This window comes from Nelusetta ayraudi, unplaced genomic scaffold, assembly GCF_046127955.1.
Source record: "Nelusetta ayraudi isolate G7.1 ecotype Tasmania unplaced genomic scaffold, CSIRO-AGI_Nayr_v1 ptg000092l, whole genome shotgun sequence".
Lineage (NCBI taxonomy): Eukaryota > Metazoa > Chordata > Actinopteri > Tetraodontiformes > Monacanthidae > Nelusetta > Nelusetta ayraudi.
The window spans coordinates 3973445-3996274 of record NW_027466142.1 but is presented as its reverse complement, the minus strand read 5'-3'; the positions used below and the strand labels follow the sequence as shown (position 1 = coordinate 3996274).

At 40.2% G+C, this 22830-nt stretch overlaps 1 protein-coding gene across 2 annotated transcripts in view; it reads right to left on the bottom strand.

Moving 5' to 3' along the window:
* Positions 1-3565: 3565 nt before the first annotated feature.
* The window catches only part of LOC142902243 (whirlin-like), a 43518-nt gene continuing 24253 nt past the window's right edge, over positions 3566-22830 (bottom strand). Inside the window, exons 4-11 of one of the 2 annotated variants that reach the window (XM_076047138.1) lie at positions 20666-20940; positions 19686-19722; positions 15295-15480; positions 12840-13031; positions 7301-8045; positions 7011-7183; positions 5825-5956; positions 3566-4580 (exon numbers count right to left, since the gene is read on the bottom strand). In XM_076047138.1, the coding sequence (XP_075903253.1) occupies positions 4404-4580; positions 5825-5956; positions 7011-7183; positions 7301-8045; positions 12840-13031; positions 15295-15480; positions 19686-19722; positions 20666-20940 (1917 nt within the window). In that variant the 3' untranslated portion in view covers positions 3566-4403. The remainder of the gene's footprint in view (positions 4581-5824; positions 5957-7010; positions 7184-7300; positions 8046-12839; positions 13032-15294; positions 15481-19685; positions 19723-20665; positions 20941-22830) is intronic. The other variant, XM_076047139.1, reaches the window with a different exon arrangement.

Sequence of the window (22830 nt, the reverse complement as noted above, 5' to 3'; positions counted from 1 at the left end):
ATCTATATCACACGGTGTACCCTCACAGATCCCCCCAAAGAGCATCCAGTCGGTTTCACTACGAAGGTAGGACTCAATGTATGATTCTTCTCATCCCTGTTTCCATTTAGTGTCCCATGTTCCAGAATATAGTCCCAGGGTGTTTTCAGCAGCAAAAATGTTGTGAAACGGTGCCAGCCTCAGGCTGAGGCCCATGACCGAGTCCCACAGGAGCTCTGGGCCAGCTGCTCACACTCACTGATGAGAGACCTTGTAAAGTCTAAGTGGCAACAGCGAGAGCAATTTGTGCAATTTTTGAAAGAGTCAGTGTTCCAGTTCTCAAGATTATATTCTAAAAACCCATTTCAAGAATGAATCGTCTTTGATTTCTCCATCTTTACATAAACATATTGGAGTTGGATTGAACCCCCCCTTTTTTTTTGTTTCATGCATCATTCTGTATATTTCACCGTCTTTCTTAAAACACTTGCAGATTCTGTGCAATTTATTTGTAGGCAATTTCTATGTTCAAGCGATGCCTTTAAATAAGATATATCATAACCATGTGTTCTTCTGTCAGCTCTGTAAAGTGTCTTGGCCCGGCTGCTCTCGATGTCCAAGAACTTGAGATGCAGGATGCACTGTACTCGCTGCTGCTTGGTCTCACTTTGGCTGAGGATTTTGAAGAAAAACAATTGAACAGTACAGTATTTACTGTACATAATACCCCTTAACATTTCACCACTGCAGTTTTATTAACAATTACTATGTAGGCCACATTTTAGTCAAGTTAATCTTTTAAAACATTTAACAGAAAAATACTGATTGTCGGTTTGTTTAGATGTTTCATTTTATTGAATCTCTGGTAAATTCTCTTTGGGGACAGTTTGGAACAATGTCTTTCTCAGTTGATTTATTTATTTTTTTTAAAAAAAACAAACAAAACAAAACAAAACTCAAAAAAACCCTTACAACAATAAGTGCAAAATAGACATCCGGTGGGACAGAATGACCTAAGAAGTCAAATACACAGGAGGTATTTGTAGTAATATCAGTTATAAGAGGGAATCATAACTGTTGAACACATTTTCTCTGACGTCTTCACCTCATTTCTACACATCTATAAATCTATTAGCACTTCATTTTGTACAGGATACAGACGGTCTGAATAGTTTTCATTCACAAAACATTCTTATTTACACGGCATCAAGATTGCACAGCATTCTCACCAATGCATTATCCTTCAATTCAGAGGCTTCAGTTTTGCATTGATATATAGCTTACCACTAAAGATATCTATTTCTATAGTGCTCGGTTGTCTTAGTGGGTTGATGCAGTTGGAGAGGAAATGTGATACAGCTAACATTAGAATTAGGCGGAAAAAAAAGAGCCTTGTTTAAAAGTGAACTATTAAATTTCAGTTAGCATTCTATTGTGGTGGATCAAGGCTGCACTTAGAATTGGAAAGATGTACGTGTGTGTCCCACTGCACTAGATGATCCAATTCAAAGCCGCACATACTGTAGAACTGACTGTTACCAACAGCTGCAATTTACAACACTGCTGCAAGCCAAAATCAAGATTCTTGCAAATCCAAAGGGCCGTCAACAGCGCAGGCTTAAAACTGGTTATGGAATTCATTGATGACAAACTATGTTGTCAATCAATCAATCAATCAATGAAACAAATGGATGCACAAACTAATGGTACTTAAGTTATTGAACTGCCCATTAAACTCTCCTCCATTATACTATACTATATTATACTATATTATACTATACTATACTATATTGTTTTATACTACGCTTTACTATACTATACTATACAAACAATAAAATGTCATTTATTTTAATTGACATTTTATTTTGGAATAATAGATCTCTCTGAGGGAATATAAAAAATTATGAAAAATGAAAAGTTGCTGCTGTGCGATGCTGCTGTGGTGGCAGTTTAGGTGGATTTTAAAAAAAATTTGGTGAACAGGATGCAGCTGCAAAATATTAATTTGTACAGGAAGTCATCGTATGGCTTTCTAAATTTGATCATCCCATCTGGGCAAACTTTGATGTTTATTTTTACAGAGCCGGCTATGTAAAGTCCAGTCTGCTCAGTGGGACTAGCCAGCGAATCCTTTCAGCCTCAGCAGCCTTTCACGAGATGCTGGATATACAGTAATCACCAAATGAATGAATTAGCAGGTAATTTCAAGTTGTTGATACAGAGCATGGCATATGTACTGTACTTTCAGATATTCAGTGAAGGCGTGGAATATACATGTGCGTGATGAAAAGTATTATTGTTGTCTTCGAAAATAAATGCTCTTCTAAACTATTTGATATTATAAAAAAGTTATAGTCATTTGATTGGGAATATATGCTTATTTACATTACGTACAAACTATGATAGCGTGAAGTGCACTGAAGAGAAAAGGATTTTGATCAACACTACAGGCATGCTAACATGTCAAACTGGCAACTTGATGACATCAGATTTGCCAAAGCGGTCACCTGATGAGTATTTGTTCCCAATTAAAGAACATAAACTCTCAGTGTAATGAAATCCGTCTTGAGGAATCAACAAAGCAGGTGACTGGCATGAGAGTCCTCAGTGGATTTAGCTGATCAAGGGTCCTCATGTCCAAAAAGCAAACAGGAACTCTCAGTGCCTGTGCTCTTTAAAGGTCCAGTGTGTAATATTTGGCTTGATTTATGGTTTTATATATTGGTTATAGCTTAAAATACTGCCCATGAACACATTAGAACAATTAAAGTGATTCTTATTTATTAATAAGAATATACATAAATCAAGAGTCTTGCTCCCAGTTAGCTTTCATCTTGCGCCACCATATTTCTAAGGAAGCCTGGAGTGGACAATCCAGCTGCCTGACAGCGTGTTTCGTAATTAGGGTGACTGATCGCGTCCTCAACAAACCAATAAAGAAGAAACGTGAATGAGAATTGTGGTTTGGGGGCGCAGGCTAGCATAGTTCACTGGCAAGCTCAGGAGGGGGAGGGGAGAATGAGAGACTCTGCAATCTAAAATGTAACCACTTGATGTCGCTGTTTCTTCTTCAAAATCTCCAAATGTCACACACTTGACCTTTCACACAGAGGAGATCTTTTTCCCGCCAGCCATTCTGACACATTATCTTCAGATACAGGAAAAACGACGGTTATGATCTATTTTTGTAGGCCTCTTGGGGAGCCAACGGACACTAGAGTCAAATCAGAATCTTTAGGATTAACAGGTAAAAATGGGTTAAAATACATCTCAATAAAATTTCAGCTGTGAAAATGTCTATGGAATCTATTTCACTGATTCATTTTGCCCTGAGAAGTTGATTGAAACGTGTCTCTGCACAAATGAGAAAGATTATTGAAAATGAGTCAAATGATAATAATTCAAGAACGTTTTTTTTTTTAAACTTTGGCAAAACAAAACAAAACAACCTTTTAGCAGGGATCATTTTGAAACAATTGGGTTCAGTTCAGTTCAATAGACACAGCGAGATTGATGTGTCTGTTGAATATTTTTCGCACAATCAGATTCAACTTAATGATTCAACTGAAATGTGTCTTCACACGTATTCATATTTTGCTTGTACACAAACAGTCCTCAGGCCTAAACACAAACAAGACGATGTGCTTATTTCACCTACTTTGACATTTTCCATTTTATTTGGTGTAGAAAAGAACTTTGGGGTAGTTCACTTCATAGAGAGATCGTATCCTGTGTCACTGGCCAGGGTGCAAACCAAAGGAAATTCTTTGAGGCTCTCAAAATAAATATAATAATAATAATAATAACAATAATAATAATAATAATAATAATAATAATAATAATAATAATAATAATAATAAAAATAAAAATAATAATAATAACAATAATAATAAATGGCATTTCAGAACACACAATGACTTGCTTGGAAATATACTAAAATTAAAATGAACACATAACTGCAACTGTACTATGTGAGGTAAAGAGCTGTTATCTATCTAAATCTTTGAAATGTAGACTTTCAATCTAGTCTTTTTTTTTTTTTTAAAGGTGCTGTAGGTTAGTGAAGTGAATGTAATAATACTCATATAATATTATTTGCTCTGTCATTCACTGAATTATATACAGAGTTTGAACACCATTCTTATCATATAGAGAGACACATCTGACCCAGGTTATGACTTTTTTGTTGTTTTTAGCTCTATGCTTGTGTGGCCACTTCTGGTTGCTGTATCTGCTAATTTTTGTACAATGGATCTTGATGCCAGTTTGAATTACAAGAAAGAGATTGATAATCTATACCGATAGTGGCACATTGTTCCGAGTTTTAAACGGTGCAAATAGGTGGCTATGATTAGGATTTCAGATGGATTAGTTAAAGGTTCCAGGCTGAGAAAACAAACAGTATAAAGTGCAAAGTTCCTACATCAGTGCCCTGGCTCAAACACCAAGAATTCAATGTGATCCTTCTCTTTGGTCTTAAAGGCCTCTGCGATGATGCGGGCGGCGTCCTTGTGCTCCCGACCTCTGAGTGAGACACCGTTGACCTCCAGGATGACCTGGCCCACCTTCAGCTGGCCACAGTTGTAAGCTGAGCCTCCTTTCTGGCAACAAGATAAGACGAGAGGGATGAGAGAGTTTTGGGTTTTGGTCAGGTAGAAAGAAAAAAAAAATGACTAAGAAACATTATTCTAGTTTATACAATAAGTTTGAGTGGTGACTCAGCAGAAGCCGCTGTTGTTGTTATGTAAAGTGCAGAGTTTGTCATGGGTCGTCAGTTTTGACTTTTCAAAATAATGTTGTTTTTTTTTGTTGTTTTTTTTAAGAGACTGTAGGTTAACCTTTCTAGTATCCAGTGAACTTTATTTCCCTCACAGCCGGACAATTGACAGAAAAAAAATATATATATATATATGTGTATATATATATTTCAAATCTGTCAATAATGTACAATAAATTAGGAATCAACTGCTTTGTAACACTGCATGTTCTGACAAGCCTTCGCACTATATTACTGTATATGTTCATACATATACACTGTATACATACTCTGAGATATTAATGCTTTAGAATCACCTTTAGAGTCACCTTTGGTTGGACTTACGCTTGATATTGTGAAGGATTTTGTACAGCAGTGTCAACTGGTGGGTCTTGGAGCTGTTTTGATTGGGTCGCGGCTTCGTGGGCTGTTTCGTGTATTTATTTTGCAGGACACACAGCTCAATTTTAATCATTTCAATAATTTATTTACAAGACATTAGAGAAAGTGGGCTAGCTTTTTTATTTTTTATTTTTGTAGGATAAATCTGAGTGCAGTGGAATTAATTTGGGTCACAACTTAATTAGAAGGAAACAATGTGGGTCCTGTGACTCCACCAGTTGAGAGCCACTGTCGTAAGGGAATGTGAGAAAAACATTACTAGATTGTTCATAAATCATATTCATAATTATTAGGAAACTATCATATTAGCAATCCAACCCCCACATTTGACTAAAAGTATCACCGGCTGTGAAGTTCCCTCCATTCTTGTCATTTGTCGTCTGTTCCTGCTGATTCCACTGAACACAGACTTAGAGGCCAGTGTGCATCAACCTTAGATTAATGCCTTCCCCCATAGGCACTTTGCTTTGGCTGTGTGACTCACGTCAATTCAAATGATATATTGCCCATCTCTCACAGAGCAGGCTCTGGCAACACTAGCAACTAGCCACACAAGCCCACGCTGTCCAAGGAAACGTTGTCTCTTCTGAACTCCAACAAAGCCATACATGAAACTGCGGTGCGATGTGAAATGAAAAAAATTTGAGACCAAGGTCTCACACACACACACAAAATAAATCTTCTAACCTGGATAGTGACAATGCGAGGCAAAGGTTGTCGTGTGTTGGCTCCCCCCTCAATAGCCACGCCGAGGGTGCTGGCGTTTTTTTCCACCCGAACCAAGAGAGCAGTCGCCACTGGGAAAGGTGAGCCTGTCAGCTGAGATACAGTATGAGGAGGCATCAAGGGTAACAACAACTCCGAGCACAGTTTCATATCTCAATCGTAATGACATCACAACAACATGTAGGGAATGTAGTGATCGTTTCCTGCCTTTGTTTGCATTGCAAATTTTATTGGAGACGCGAGCGTCTTTCATTTTGTTTTTCTTTTTTTTTTTTTTTTTTTACTGTAATGATGTCAAAGCAAGAGCACCGCAGTGTTGCTGCGGCTGGATTTATTAAATTTATTACATTTTTGTTCTCAAAAATCTGTCTCAGTTGCAGATATGCAGATGTATAAATGTAAATTTTGACTCAACCGACTTTTGCAAACTGATCCATTAAATCTATTTATACCTGTCTGGAGAAGAAATTGGTACGTTATAAATCCTTTTGCCAAAAATTATTTTTGATTTACTCTGGTCCTGTAAAATCTGGTTTCAGTGTCTTTGCTTTGTTTCTTGCTCACAGTTGCCAAATTACACGTCTCCAACATAAGCTGAAAATGTATAGTTAATTGTATCTATTTTCTTCAGTTGAGTTGATCTATTAAACGTTCCCTTAATTCATTGCCTGTGTAAATTATGACAAATTTTGTACAAAAATACACTTAAAAAAACAAAGAACTTGCAATTTGGAGGCCTTTTTTTCATGTTCTAATGAAATAAATCCTTGTGTTATCCCAAGGTCCTTCAGTTTGTTTAATGTTAAGTGATCTCCCTATACTGACACTTCTTCAAGTGAGGGGCTCAAGATGCACACGATTCGCCTCACGCTGATGTCTCTGTCTAATATTTCATTTCGATCTTGTCACTGTATGATTTGTGCTATTGTCCCTTAACATATTGAGCAGGCACACAACAATCAGGTGCAGTTTGCCGCTCCTAAACACTGGAGCAATTTATGTTGTGCACCTAATTAAACAAAAGTAAATGACTGCATCAGAAGCGGTGATCCAGAGCTGAATAGCAATGACCTGAACCTGACTGCAGGAGAGTATAAATCACTGGTCTGAATTCGCTGCGGTTATTAGTGACAACATCCAGGCCTACTTGTCTCATGGCTCCTGGGTGAGCCTGGGCTCCTGGCTGCTCCGCGTGGCCCTGCTGGCTCTTGCTGGGTCGAGGGCTGCCATCCTTGCTGAGGCCTCCCGCCTCGGCTATGTCCACCCCGCTGTCCTCACTCAGCGTCTGGCCACTGTCGGAGAGCTGAGACAGAGTGGCTCCTGCATGAGATAAACGTCACTGTGTTAGTCTGAGCGGGAGAATCCACAGCAACAGTATGAACACAGTTTGAATCACAATACTTTCCACGGGAAGTGCATTCACGATGATGAGCGTACCTCTCTGTTGTGGCCTGGAGTCGGCCGACAGTCGATTCATGTCGGCCACGATGCCCCTGTGGGCGAGGGCGGGCGAGCAGGGCCGGTCGGGAGTGCAGAGTAGAGCGACGGGTGTGATTCTGGAGGGGGAGGGCGAGGGGCACGGAGAGGGAAAGGGCGACGGGTGGGGCGAGGGCATGGGAGAAGCCGCTTTGGACGAGGAGGCGGACTTGGACAAGAAGGAGGACTTCTCGTAGGAGCTGGACCTGGAGGAGAACCTGACGGACGCCTCCGACTTGACGGAGTTGGACGACTCCCTGTGATGCAGGAAGCCCGGGCAGGTGTGGTGGCCCGAACTGGGCCGGCTGAGGTGCGAGACGTGGTGGTGGTGGTGGTGGTGGTGCAGTGGCTGGGGGAAGTAAGAGAAGGAGTGCTGCTCAGAGTCCGAGAGCTCCAGGGAGCCCTGGCGGGGGTGATGCAGGGCGTTGAGGGAGGTGTGGTGGTTGGCAGCGGAGGAGGAGGAGCAGGGCTGGTGGGTCGGCGCCGCCGCCGGCGATGGCGGCGGCTGGTGGATGTTAGGGAGCGACTTGAGCGCCAGGTGAGGGCAGTCCTGCAGCGGCCTGGACGGAACGGAGCAGTGCACGCCTGTGCAGAGCTGCATGAGACGCGCCGTCGGTTTCTGCAGCTCTTTCTCCCTGGACGGCCGGTTGTGAGCCGGGAGAGGAGGAGCCACAGGCAAAGATTCAAACGTTGCTCTCATTTCACCCTGTTGAAAAAAGAAGAAGAAAGAATCTTTTTTACCTTTTGGCTCTGAAAATTATTTTCGAGCATAAGAAAAACCAGCTTATTATTCATTATAAAACCCTGCCCGAGTTCACATTAATAATAAAAGAAGGAAGATAATTTGAAGGCAATCTCATTAAACACAAGTTAAAAAGCCTGTGGCTTGGTCATTTGACCTCTTCAAAACTCCTCCACATTTTGAAAGGCATGACTTTGTCTGGGAGTAAAGCTTTCTAATGGAGGGAAGATTTCTTATAAAGCGCCAGTCCACCAATCAAAGGCCTACACCTGGCCAGCCGATGTCCTTATTTACAACCACTACTGTAAAATACCAAACAGACGTCACTGTGAGGCAAAGACCAGGAACAAATTATAGAGAGAGAGAATTAAACTCCCAGTGTGTTGACCTCAAAATGGGACAGATGATCATCAAATAAGCGTGTAAACCAAGTTCTTCTAACCCAGGACTCTTCCTGTTGATTCAGAACTCTTTGTCTGAATGATAACAGAATGTGATCAAACCCACACGCCTGAAAGGTCTATGTGGTACCTGGCCATGGGACAGTTTCTGTTGCCTGTGTTTGTTTGTGCTTAGTCCTGTAAATGTTGCTTAAGCTGTGCCTTAACTACCTCTAACTGGTTCAGTCCTTCACTGGCTCCAGTTATGTTCGTGGAAAGGGCTTTGAAAAAGAAGGCTGGAATAGTTATTTTGTCCTACGGATATATTTTAAAGTACAAATGGAGACTTGTTTCAAGAACAGATCATTTCTTCTGCATTGGATTTGCATATTGCTTGAACATTTCTATTGAGTGTAATGTTTACAGTGTATGACTGTCAAGTGGCCAAAATACACACAACTACAGTTATATTACAATTATTATTAGGTGTGGTGCTCATGCTCTGTGTGTTTAGACCGTGTCATTGAAACCACAGCAACATAGCTTAACTTGGTGCAGTGAGGAGGTGAAATCAACATTATATTGTCAATATTGTGTTTTTACAAAGCCATAAATGAATAAATGAAAAGAGGGGAGCTGTGCTGCGCGAAGACAGCCAATAATAAAGGCAAGTGACCAGAATATCCATTTTACATTTTCAAGACAGGCATCTGAATCAGAGCACATCTTGACCACCAGTATTAAAAATGGAACTGAGATCTAAGCACGAGATGAACTCAACTCACTTGCTTTGTTCCGAATCATCAGAGTCCAGGTGCTGTGTTCAGATATGTCCAAAGAACCCAGCCAAAGGCTCTCTTGTTTTAGAATGTGCCAAGTGTGTGTCAGGTACAACTGCACACAATGAAATTCATCCTCTTAACAATTTTTCATTTTCACAAAGGTGCAATAAAAGACTTATTTATATGTCAGTATGTAGATAGATGGAAATAATCCAACTGTTCATAAAATAAAAATATCTGTTTTTTTCTCCCCCCCTACAAATATTTTATTTTTATTCTATATTGCACTATACGAAATATGCTAATTTCCCTGTTGTGGGATTAATAAAGGTGTTCTATTCTATTTTATGATGGTAGCTTCAGGGAAAAGCAACCATCCAAAAACAAGAGGTGGCCATGTTCAACAGAGCAGTCTGACTATAGAAGGCAGCCTAATGACTGCTGCCTTCTATAGTCATCATTAGTGCGGCATAATAATAAGAATTTTTGCCGTAGTTTACTTTGAACAACCCTAACCGGTTTCTCTTTCAGGGATGAAAGAATGTTGCAAATCAGAGCAGTTATCCCATCATATCCGGCAAACAAGGAAGCGTGTGTGTGTGTGTGTGTGTGTGTGTGTGTATGTAGGCTGAATTTCTTTCAAACTGCCCCATGCATATGCCAGATGGATGAAGTCTGTCCCTTGGGACAAGATAACGAGCACATGAAAGTTTAGTGAAACATTTGGGGGCTACTTCCGATGAACTGTTTGCTGGGGCAAAGAACGCCACAGCACACCTATGGCAATTCATTAGTGACACAATTTGTCCATCATCTCAATTTAATTGATGAACAAACACAATAATAAATGTTTTTAAATAGAGCTTACTTCCTACTTTGGTCCTAATAAATGTTTTTACATAATTAGAAAATGACAACTACTGTATGCGTACCAAAGGTGGTAATGATCATTTCATTTTGTTAGCTCAAGATTGTGATATGATCATAATTTTAAAATTATATTAGGACGAATGCATGGATTATCACAAGATAAGAAACTTGTTATCCCACGATAAGATTTTAGAAATTTTGAAAAGCGTCAACAGCTGTGTCATAACAATCATTAACTTTAAGCATCATTAATATATATATATACATATATATTTTTTTAACTTTAAAAAAAAAATGTTCTATGGTAAATATTCATGTCATCCGTGCCACAGACCGAAGACGACCATCAGTATCCACAGACACCGTCTGTCCCCACAGTGTTTGATATGTACTGGCCGAGGCTTCAAGCCACTCGACACAAGAGACATATACTGAAAGTCCTCACAGTGGAATTTGATGTCCCTGTTGCAGGCAGGGCGAAAACTCAACTGTCATCTCTGGTCAAAGCACGGAGGAACGATGACTTATATTCTTTGAGTGATGACAGAGAGTCAGTTTGTGGAATGGGAAAGTTAAGAAAAAACCCAGAAACTGGCAAAAAGAGGATGTGATGCCACTGAAGATTCTACGGCATGAAAAAGTAAACGTCAGGATGCGAGGAAGGAAAGTGCCCTGGGTTGAGAGTTGAGAAGGAGAAGAAACAGACTAAACATGACAGGAGCAGCTGCTGAGAGCAACGTTTCCAAATGGAGCGCCCTTCAAACCAATCACAGCAGAACAGGTTCAAAACAGACACCAACGGCTTGACATGACAGGATGGACACGTGGGAGAGCAAATCTGTGATATCAGCCGCAAAATAGCCCCGGATTTGACAGATAGTTACATAGAAAATACTCCCAACTAACTTCTAGTTTGAGACAGTCTTGCAGAGGTCATGGAGAAGAGTATTGTGGTCAAAACAATTTAGTCATTAGTCAGATTAGTCAGTCCATTGACTCATCGCAAAAGCCGGAAGAAAACAATTGCCCTGTCACGGCAGATTTAAATGCGGTGCACTCAAAGAAAGGAAGGGAAGAAGAACTCTGCACCAAGTGTCAGTGACATGGAAGTCTTCCACCCTCATGATGCACTCAAACCTCTCCGAACTGAAGTATCAGACCTACATCAGGCAGTAGAAAAAGTCTCTGGTCGACTACTTCAAGAGAACGCATCATCCATCAGCAAGTGCGTGGCCCTATCAGGCATTGTTTTAGTAATAGACAATGACGTTGCGTTTTCTTCAAACGCAAGAGCTATTACATTTGGAAGAAACTGTCTACCATATTTGCAGCAAGCAACTGCTATCACGTTGAGTTAGACTCCACTGCCAGGATGATTTTAAGTGAGATTTCAATAGAAAGTGGGAAATGAGACATCATCAACAGACAAGCTAATTTCTCCCATACTGTATGTAGGTTATGTGTGGAAGGACATATAAAATACTACCCACAATTGCTTTTTTCCCACCCCTTTGGAACTGAACTAAAACCGAACAAATATATATATGGACATACCAAATTATGGTACATTTTTGGAATGAAAACCCTCCAAAATGCAGTCATTAAAATATTCATCAATCTAAATGTTGTAATTACTCTGTTGACCTCATTCTGTCCAAGTCGAGTTTCAGTATAAGAAGTACAAGAAAGTGGTGTTTAAAAAAAGGAAAGAAAATTAAGAAAATGGGGCAAAGAGGGGTCTTTCTTTAGTCCTGCCTTGCTTTGGCAAGAATGCAGCTCAACACTGCAGGGCTGTGAAGTTTGGCACAGGATGCAGTCTGGTAAATCCTGTGTCAGCATGTCAGAATGTCAGAATGAGGCCGGTACAAATTGATGCCCACCACAATGTTACAATAACCTCCCTAATAACAAGCAAACAACTACTTTCAACTAAATTTTCTGCTTTGGGTCAAAAACTGAAGGCAGGAAGCCGAGAGTCAGAACCAGGAGGTTTGATCGCAGGGCCTCAGTCCCTGATGGGTCATCCTGAGTTTAAAACCAGCCGACCAACCAGGGTTTTATGGACAACACAAACCTACACAGATGTAGGACAGACTTCTGTACTGGAAAATAATGTACTTTTTAATTGCACATTTTTTTGTCTTCTTTTTAATTCCCTTTATTCAGGGCGCAGCCACATAACAGGAACGGGCAGCTTTGTTGTCATTTATACCACCTAACCTTGACAATGTGTAAAATGCAAGCAGTAAAGTTGTCCCTTCAGTGTTTATGATTCCATGTAGAGGCTTATGTATGTCATAAGCATAGAAATGGATTTAGAGCAGGGGTTGGGCAAACTTTTTGACTGGTGGGCCACAATGGGTTCTGAAATTTAACAGAGGTGCCGGAGCAGGAGCAGATGGATGAAGTGTTTTGGTGACCCACCAAAATAGGAGGTAAAAATACATCATGGGATATGGAGAAAACATGTGCTTTAATGTCAATTTCAAATGAACCAAAGCGTTACAGCAAAATATGTCTTTGAAGGCATTTAGCTCTTTAATGAAATGACTCTTAAAACGTTGACAAAATTGATGAAATACAGCTACTTTATGTCCTACTTACTATTAATATAATCTCCTGAAGTTTGGCAGGCCAGATTAAAAATCTTTTACGAGCTGTAGTTTGGCCATGCCTGGTTTAGAAAGAGCAGGAATGAATGTTCAAAGTCAGATCTGGCAACCCACCGCAGCAGGAGCGCCCGCTCCTCCGTCTTGACTCTCAGGGACTCCGTGAGTGTGGAGGCCGTGCGGGTGCAGCACTCCCAGGCCTCCATGCCACGACTGGTGGGCTTCCCTCTCCCGGTGCAACACAAGCCTGTCGAATATCTCCAGGTCCTGGGGAGCCACCAGACTCCTCACTTCAGACAACATGGACAACTGGGATAGAAGAACCAAAAAAAAAAAAAAAAAATGTTGGTTGGCACAATTTTGCAAAAATATTAACATTGAGGTATGTTTGATATTGCCAGAGGTGGGAAGTAACAAAGAAGAAATACTTTGTTAATGTACTAGACTAGATTTTTCAGGTATCTGTACTTTAACAACTTTTTACCTTTACTCCCTACATTTGTACACAAATATCTATACTTTCTACTCATTGGGGAAACCATGCTTGTTACATTTGTGTTTTAAAGCTGTTTAAAAGATACAAAATCTGATACAAGTTATTCACCTAGTATTATAGCTGCTGTTGCTTAATCATTTAAAAATGAGCCAGTTGCTCTTGCAAGACCTTAGATTCAGTCCAGATAATTCAACAACTTTTGTTTTTTTGCAAAATTATCAACAAATTTACTGTTTCATGAATGGAAATAAAAAATACCTTTACTTATATAATATACTTTCTTTCTTTTACTTGAGTTGAGTTGAATCAGTACTTTTACCAGAGTATTTTTTTCACACAAGTATCCGTACTTTAAGTACAGAATGTGAATACTTTTGACACATCTGGATATTTCTGCTTTCCACATAATTTCACTGCTGCTCAGTCGTGCATGCCAAAGTTCAACTTTTCTCGACCTCTGCAACAAGATACGCCTGGCAGTGGAGAGGCAGGAAGCAAACTACAGAGTGTGTGCTCCCTTGAAAAAAACGGAATCACAGTTAAATTGTGAAAGCTGGCGACTAAGTACTACAGCATCCAGCATCAGGGGTCTATTCAGTGTGAGCGAAACAACAGTGTGCAGTTGTGATGCAGCCTGTACATTGCTGGTTCCAGAACTGACACATAAAAAAATAAAACAAATAGCTGCTTATATTGATTTGGCCTGCCAGAGTGTGCCGGGGCAATTGATGGCTCACACACGCAAAGCCATCACAGCCTCACCACTGTACCACTGTGACTTCATCAAGAGGAGAGGCTGCAGTTCAAGCTGTTACAGATCAAAAGGGTGTTTTGGAGCGTGTACACAGGAATTGGCTGGAAGTCTGCGTGACGCTGGTGTTTGGAGACGGCCCACAGTGTGGGTGGGAGTTGACAGAGAGTGGAGGACTTTTCTCCGCCTGCATCAGCAACACTGGCCAGGCTGATATTGGAATATCTGAAAGACTCTGCCTATCTTTTTGATACTCCCAAATCATTTTCTTATAACGTGCGGCAAGGGGAGGTGGCTTTGATCCCTGAAGCGCAATTACAGTGACATCCAACTGGTGGTCAGGGCCAACTGGTCAATGGTGGTGACCAGCCGCGACCTGTACAACCTCTGCGAATAGAGAAGACGGCCAACTGAAGAGAACTGAACTGAAACTAAGCTGAAATGAAAACGTCTGAGGCACAAAGACAAAAATCCCTAAAACATTGGCCTCAAACTCCCTGCAAGCTTACAGCTAAACCAAATACATTTTGTGCAAGAGGTGAAACTTGCTGAACACGTGCATTTAGGTTTTATTATTGTAGGCCTGAAGTATCTAGTCAGCAGTGTTGTGAAAGGTAGGACCTTAAAAATCTTCAAGCTTAAGGAAAGGGAAGGAGCAGAAAACACAACTTTTGTCCCTTCTGAGTTCTTCTTGAACAGCCCCTGAAGTGAAAATCCTGGTGATTCCAGGGCGAGCAGCACAAATTGTCCATTGCTTAATGTATAATTTGTTTTAGCCATGAAAGGTTGGGTTTGAGGGCGTTTTCTTTTGTAGATTCCGAATTAAGGCTGAAAACTGTCCCCAGTCTGGCGCCTGAAGTCTGCCAGATTGTCTTCGTATCCTCGTGAGGAAGCATTTCAGTGTATAGTCCGATTGTGTCCGTTTGACCATTTGCCCAACCCGCCACCCGTTTGCCTGATTTTTAATGGATCTCGTGTGTTTTTCGACCTGTTTTTGGATTGAAGAGACTGGATGCTAACCCTCTGCCTCAATCTTTCCCCCTTGTGCATGGGTCCTCTTGCTCAGTCCATTATGATGTCAAAGTATGTTAAAGGTTTTCAGTGTGAAAGAATGCCCACAGAATAAGAATGAAGAGCTCCACAACAATTGATTGTGCTACACGTATACCAATAGTGACACTTTCTTGGCACTAAGAACAATGCCATCATCATACTATCTAGAGTGCACTGGGTTCAATCCGATACACAATTTTTATTTGCAATCATTCTAAAAAACTGAATGTGGTGTCTCCGACTCCTTTTTTGGCACTCTGCTGCTGCCGTACCTTTGCGTGTGTGTTGAAGAGTTCAAACATGGCCATGGTAAGTGGCTGCACCCCAATGTGTCCTTCATGGTACTCCTGCCAGTAGTAAGCCATGGTCTGTCTCTCTGGTTCGTTCAGTAGCATGTAGGCCTGCTGCTCCAGAGAGACCTGAGCACCCGGGGGACCCACACCTCTGTTGACCGCCATCTGCAATGGACAAAATTGGTTAATGGATTGGGAAAACTTGAGAGAAAATACAGGTCACAGAAAGACAGACAGACCGACAGGGTAACGAGATCTATCTACAACGGTGCAGCTCCAGTGTGCAGACTGAGAGTTGTCAGGAGGGTGAAGACCTTTCATGTCTCCCTCCACTGCAGCCTTTCCCAAATAGATCCCAAAGTGACCCCTGCACCATTTCCATTAAACCACCAACTGGCAGAAGTATCTCTCTGTATTATTGTCTCTTCTTGACTTGCTGGTGACAGTTCAATTCAACCCTTGAGATGTTAATGTGCAAGTGGTAACGTCATTGGTCTTACTGTGTTTTATTCATGATCTTTCCAATGTCGCTTAGACAAACATATTAAGGACAATTTCTCAAACCTTTGCGCTAGCAAAGCCTTCAGAAAATAAGGGGGGTATTTTGGAAGGTGCTGAGCCCTGAAAGCTCAAATAACTTGGCAGACATCTATAAACAGACTAGAGACAATTCTTCCTCTGCGAAGCCGTTTTGACAGGAGAAAAAAATAAAAATAAATAACTTAAACATTATGCTGTATTTGTGTAACTTTTGAATTGTTTGGATCATGTGTCTGCAAGACTCCATCGGTTTTGCCTTAAGCAGCTGGACTTGGGAAAAAAAAAAATCTCATTGCTGACTGACAGAATGGGGTCTCCCAGCAGGACAAAGCCAGTAACAGGGAGATACAGCCGCCTCCTTGCCGCTTGATACGGTTCAGGTTGCGGACTGCTAAAACAAATGGGAATCCTTGAAAACAAACTTTGAATCATCAATGTCCTGCGCCAGGTTTAACCACTGACTTTGTCTGCACTGAACCAAACATCATTTTAAATGTTTTATCTAAGATTTTTTGATGCTTTATGGAAGAAATACATATATGTATGAAACACTGCCTTTTCCACCACTGTTGAATGAAAGAAAATCCACAGATGCACATACAGACTACTAACTGCAAGCCACTCCAAACTAAATCACTCCTGCCTGAGGAAGACAAGCCATTCCTTCTCCCTGACAAACATCACAGAGGTGTCAGAGTGATATATACCATGAAGCAGACACACCTCTTACTTTTCAACTAAGCACATATTGATCTGAAGAGCCTGGGAAGATATTTGTCTGTGTTAAAAAAAAACAACAAAAACCTCTTCTGTCTTGAATGACACAACAGCCTGCTAAGATCACAAATGAAAAGTAACGTGCGCACACAACAGTCATCGCACTCCCAACCTGGAGAGTGAAGCCACAGCCAACATCATTTCTCTGTTTTAATTGAATCATAAATGGGATATGGCAAAAACAAGCATGCAACAATATTAATAACAGAAATCAGTTGTGATACGTATTAAGAATACAGATATAAAAAAAAGGAACAAAAAACAAACATTTTGCACTTGTGATTGAAGTTTCATTTCAGCCTTAAATTCCTCCTCTATGTATTCTATTGTATATTAATCTTTTTTGCACCTGTGTCTTCAAAAGCTGGAGTCAGGCCAATGTAAATTATATATCTTATTTTCTTTGCTTGCAATGTGTTTCTGTAAATGCAGACTCAGGATTATCCCAAGTAGTAAATGTCCATCTTAGAACCTATTGGCTGTTCAGGCCCAGACACACACACACAAAAAACCAAGTAGCACTTCTCTGAAAGAGAACTCACTCAGTCAATAAAGCTCCTCTGGCACTAAATTGGATGTAATTATGTGGCTCAATTTCCATTACTGACTGAGCATGAAAGCCTTATATTCAGAAAGCACTGTCATTGTGCCACAGGGTATAATGAAACTCTATAAAGGGCCTATTATTATTGGGTTGTTTTTTTTTTTTTTTTAGCTGCTTTTCTGTGACTGTTTCAATTACGTAACACAAGATAAGCAACGTTGCCTTCAGTAGGAATTAAAACATCTTGTCTTGATAAGTTCGACAGTCATTTTTCATTTTTAAAGCAGAACCTTTGGGTGTGAACTCCCGAATCAGGTGAAGACCGAAATCACTGCACCAAGGAAGAGGTTTCTGTCTCTGTAGGCCCCAAATAAACACTGAAGCAGTTTGTTTGAGTATGAATATGGGCCTGAGCTGCCTGATGAACACTCTTTATATTTCAATTTTAAATTGCTTATATATTTTTTTTTCTGTTTTCTTGCTGTATAATGATTCACACATACTTGTTTACAGTGCTTTTATTGTGTGTTGCTATCCACCTTTGCTGCCGTAATGATGGAAATTTCCCCACTGTGGGACTAATAAAGGAATATTTTACCTTATCTTATCTGCCTGACATTCATTTTAAAGATTTTAATCTGTCTGGTTTAAAGTTTAAAGCCCACGGTAGACTTTCATTGGATCAGATTTTTGTTATTTTTCCTTACAGGTGACCCATATTTGTATCCAGGCTTCAGCCACAAAAATAAATATTCAAACCTGTATTTGGACATCAGAGCATGTCAGGGTTTTTATTTTTTTTATTTTCTATTTTTTTTTTAATAACAAGAGAAGGTCAACATCCTATCTTGAAATGGACAAAACAGATTCATAGAGTGAAAGAAGTTCTAAGACAGGTAACCATGGAAATGTCTTATCGTACTCATATTACACAAAAACAGATGGCAGATAACCAATATACTTGTTTTGCGTTTGTGTGTGTGTGTGTGTGTGTGTGACTGCATTGGGAAAATGAATAACGCATTAAGAAGAAACCAAATATGTCTGCGTCTCACATCTTTCTCCTTTCAACAGTTGTTCGTTAGAAAAAAATGTATTCATCTCACAAGAATCCACTCAGCTTCAGGGAGTCGTATTTATTTTTAAAAGACGTCTTGCTGCATTTTTTTTTGGTCTTGTTTTTGTCTAAAACAGTTGCAAACAAGGCAACACCGAGTGTTTGCACACAAATGGGGATTTTCTGTGTTAATCCTGGAAAACATATTGACATTTTAAAATATGCCTGACAGAAAGAGTTTATCACATCACGTTGTGACCTTCCCTTCGGAAGTGGAGCATCGTGCCGACTGCCGGGGAGCCTGAAAGGTCAGCGGCGTGCCCACAGGCGACACGTTTTTGTGCATGGCGAGCCAAAAACATTGAAGGTGGCGTGAAATCGATACGTGGCTGCAACTTACAGAATTTGGACAGGACAAGTTTTAAATTTCAGGATAAGTGCACGTAAACTAAGCTCTGTGCACAATTTCAGCCAAAACGGATGCCAAGCCAATCCATATTACTGCACAGGTCAGCGGCAGCGCTTCCAAAACCTCAAGTGCACCCTCAAATACATTTTACAATGTTTTCTACAATGTGGAGATCCCTAGAAAGTGAGAAGAGTTTATTTATTTCCTTTTTTTTTAGGGGGAGGGGGGGCTTTCAATTTTAGAAAAAAATGTTTCTTATGTTCATACTTGCTACATGTTATGTTACTTCTTGGAAATGAGCCACTGACCAAAGTAGATTGTTTTTTTCCCTTCTCAGATACACTGTGTAATACATTCCCTCCTGAGCCACCACCTTACGGCTGTTTTGTTTTGCACCTTCCATCTTTGAGACCTTCAGTTTCTTGGTGAACTTTCAGATCTTAAGCCATTAATTCTTTCCCAGTGCCGGCTAAAATCTAATCTAAAGAATCACAAAAAATAATTTGACAGCTTCAGGCATTTAAAAACAACATCAAAGAATAGATGTTTTATTTTCACTGACTCTTTTGAGCCAATTGTGCTGGCAGCTTTGTCCAGATGAATAATTTCTGACAGTGCACTTTATTTTCTGTCCACAACAAAATCCTTGTTTGTCAAAGATTTGTATTCCTAAACTACAGATCAGATTAAAGTTAGGGCAGGTCCTCATCCACCATTTGTGAAGTATTAATACACATAATAGATATGCAAATACAATTGTTTCAAACTGATAGAACTCATGTTATATCTAGTTGCTGATGTGCTCAGTCTGTCAGATGAAAAAAACTTTTGTTGAACTTGAAAACAGCAAAGCAGTCAATCACTTGGGTTTTGTTCATCTTTTGCTTTTGTTCTGCAAAGACAGACCAAATCTATAACTCATTCTAGGACGAAGAGGATAAAAAAAAAATTCACTGGCAAAATGTGTTAAATCCCCATGATACATATAACAAAAAGACAGTTTAAAAGGAGGCAGACAACACAGAGAAGTGGAATATTCTTACCTTTTCTAAGACAGGCGTAGCCCTGGCTGATGATGGTCTGCAATGGACAACACAGTCAGAGATAGAGATTCAGCTGAATGTCCAAGATGAATGTTGAAACAAACACAATCACAAACTAATTAATCATAAATCAATTAAGACCTGATTATATGTTAGGGTTTTTTTTTTTTTTTTACCTGGATCATCACAAAACAACAGTAAGACAACCTCCAACCAGCTCTGACATGCTTAATGCCATCAAGAGTTCACCTGCTTTTTCCTGTGTGTTGCAGAAAGTCTTATTCTGGATGTCAATTTCTAAATAATTTTTTGTTGTTGCTATTTCCACCTTTTCACATATTGTTACTCACAGTAATGTATCTCCTAATGGAAAATACACACCTTTACTTTTGATATATTTGATATCTTTTCAGAAACTCCACACTGCAGGAACTTTTGGGTTGCTTTGCCGTTTACAGTACAACCTTCCCAGGAACCTATTTACAGAGGTCAGCATTTCCCACATACAGCCATTTTTGCCATTGTAATTCTGCTGCAGATGAGTCTACCCTACCTTTCCCCCCCCCAAGGCTACACAGGATAGAGTCCAACACTGCCGTGACCTTATGTGCAGGACAAGGGGTGCTAGAAAATGGATAGATGGATGGATGGAAGATGGATGGATGCCTTCCCCCAGTTTTCTCCAGCTCCACCATGCAACCTCAGCACCAGGACTGATTGGTACAGCAAACTGCTCACCATTAGGTCTTTGTGCAACAGTCAGGGAAAAGGGACTATAAAAGCCTAGTGCGGGTTAGTGTATAGTGCGCTTGTGGAGGCTCTGCATTGACTTGACTTAGGAAGCAGCTGTTCACTCTGAGAACAATCAGATGATTGATGGGTCACTATTTATGGTCTATGTTTTTCCCCCAACATTTAGAGATGTGTTCATGTCCCTATTAATTAGATTTTTTTGTGATAGTTCTTCGACAATCACTCACCTTGAAGTGCAGGTGCTAGCGCTGACACTGGTGCTGATGACTACATTGACATTGTGGTTGGCGACAGAGCTGGGGTTGGTTGTAGCATTAGTCTCGGCAATGGCCTGACCACAGATCCATTTGGCTTCATCCACAACTTTGCGTGCGTGGGGCAGGCGGCCCACGTCCCTCACGTTCATCAGCAGGTTGCGTCCCGTCTTGAGGATGTGAACGGCCTCGTCGTGGGAGATGACGATAAAGCTCTGGCCGTTCACTTCCAGGATCTGGTCACCAATCTGAAACATGCATAAAATAGGGAACACTAAGGGTTGACCTTGTTGACTGCAACAGTCATATTTGTTATGATCTTAAAAGTGGCTAATTGTCCACATATGAGGGGGCCGTTGAGGGATTGAAAACTAAAAGGTAAATACTATTACCTGCAAGAAATCAAAAACTTCAGTGCTTATTTTCAATTTATTGACCAGAGATTATCTAAATAAATGTTTTTGTTTTTAACTCATTTAATGTTATCTTACGATATGAACGTTTTCAATAATCAGTAAAGAGTTTTTAGGCAAAACCACATCAAGGACAATGACTGAACATAAACACAGACATGGTCAATACATTTCTGTGCCTTCCCATGCAAATTCCTGAATGGAAAGTTCTTCACAGTCACAACTTCAGGACATAGATTAAAGACCCACAAGAAGAGTGTCAAGGTGCAAAATGAAAGGTCAACTTGCAAGGTCATCAGCACTATTGCAGCTTACATTCTTGATTAAGACAGCCAGACTACAGGTGCGCTCCTGCATTTAAATAGATATTCAAATGGGATAATGATGCTTTTTCTCTATTACTAGTAAATTGACAGTGAACAAATTTGATTTAAAACCCCATCAAGTTCCTATTACTTTGGTTGCTGATGTTTCAATTTTTTTTATTTTTTTTATTTTTTTTTTTACAGTGGAGCCAAAAAAAGACTTTGCCTATGTGAGCCACAACAGGGTGAAGAGGATCAGTGGTAAGTATGATGGAGAGGTTGGTTAACAATCAGCTGGGATTCATGGTTACGACTTCCTCAAGTCACACTCACCTTAATAGAATAAGAGGTTTTTTTGTTTGTTTTGATGTAGAAAGCAATTATTTGCAGCCACTTGTACTTGTGGGTTTAGAGAGAGACGCCCACGTTGTTGGTCTCACTTGAGGTTTGAATAAGAGGATCTTACAGTGCTTGCATTCTTGAATGGCTACATTATAGTTTCCTTCTGACAGAGATTAAGACAAAAGTCTGAGTTAAATAATTACAGTCTTAAATGAAAATCATACGTGGTCAGAAAATCTTATTTGGGAAAAACAGTTGTTCCGTATCGGCATAATAGTCATAACATCAGAACAATCTTTGCTTGAAATTGACCTGCTTATGAAGACAAACAGAACAAACAGAGATGAGAGAGAGCAGGAAGACGGCAGGGCGCTGCAGAAGGCAACAGAAAAAAAAAAAAATCCCATCCGAATAAGATAAATTAGAGGCCAGAATTAGTTATTGACTTTTTTTCCCCCTCCCTCTCTCCTCTTCCTGCACCACTGTGATCATGTCAGGCACAGCTTCACGAAAACCAGCCCTAAGCCCTCTGAGGATGAGAGGAAAAACACAAGATTTACATATTTTATTTTTATTTTGTAATATTTATGGAAGACTGGCTCTAAGTTGAAACTGTGTTTTCAAGTATTTCTGAGGTTTTTTAACGCCAGCACTAACAAACACCATGTAGTTTTAACTTTCACTCCTTGTTGTACTGAATTGACATTCAAAACCAGAGCAGTGTATCAGATCTATTGTAATAGATCTATTGAGCAGATCTGAATCCTATTCAGTTAAGGCAGATCTAATTTTAGCAATATTTAAATGAAAAAAGGCGACCCCGGTGACCTCTTTAATATTAAGCTCCAATGAAAGTGTCTTGTGAAAAGCACACCGAGGTTCTTGACTCTGCAATGTCTCTGCAATGGATAACAGAGTCGTCCAGAGAGAGTAAATGCGTCATACAGAAGGCTCAGCCGCAATGGTCCAACCAGCAGGTTTTCTGTCTTAGCCGAGATAAGGAGCAGGAACCATATAAGTGAGTATAAGTCAATGAGAAACATGACTTCAGCCAGAAAATCTGCTAAGCACCACAAGG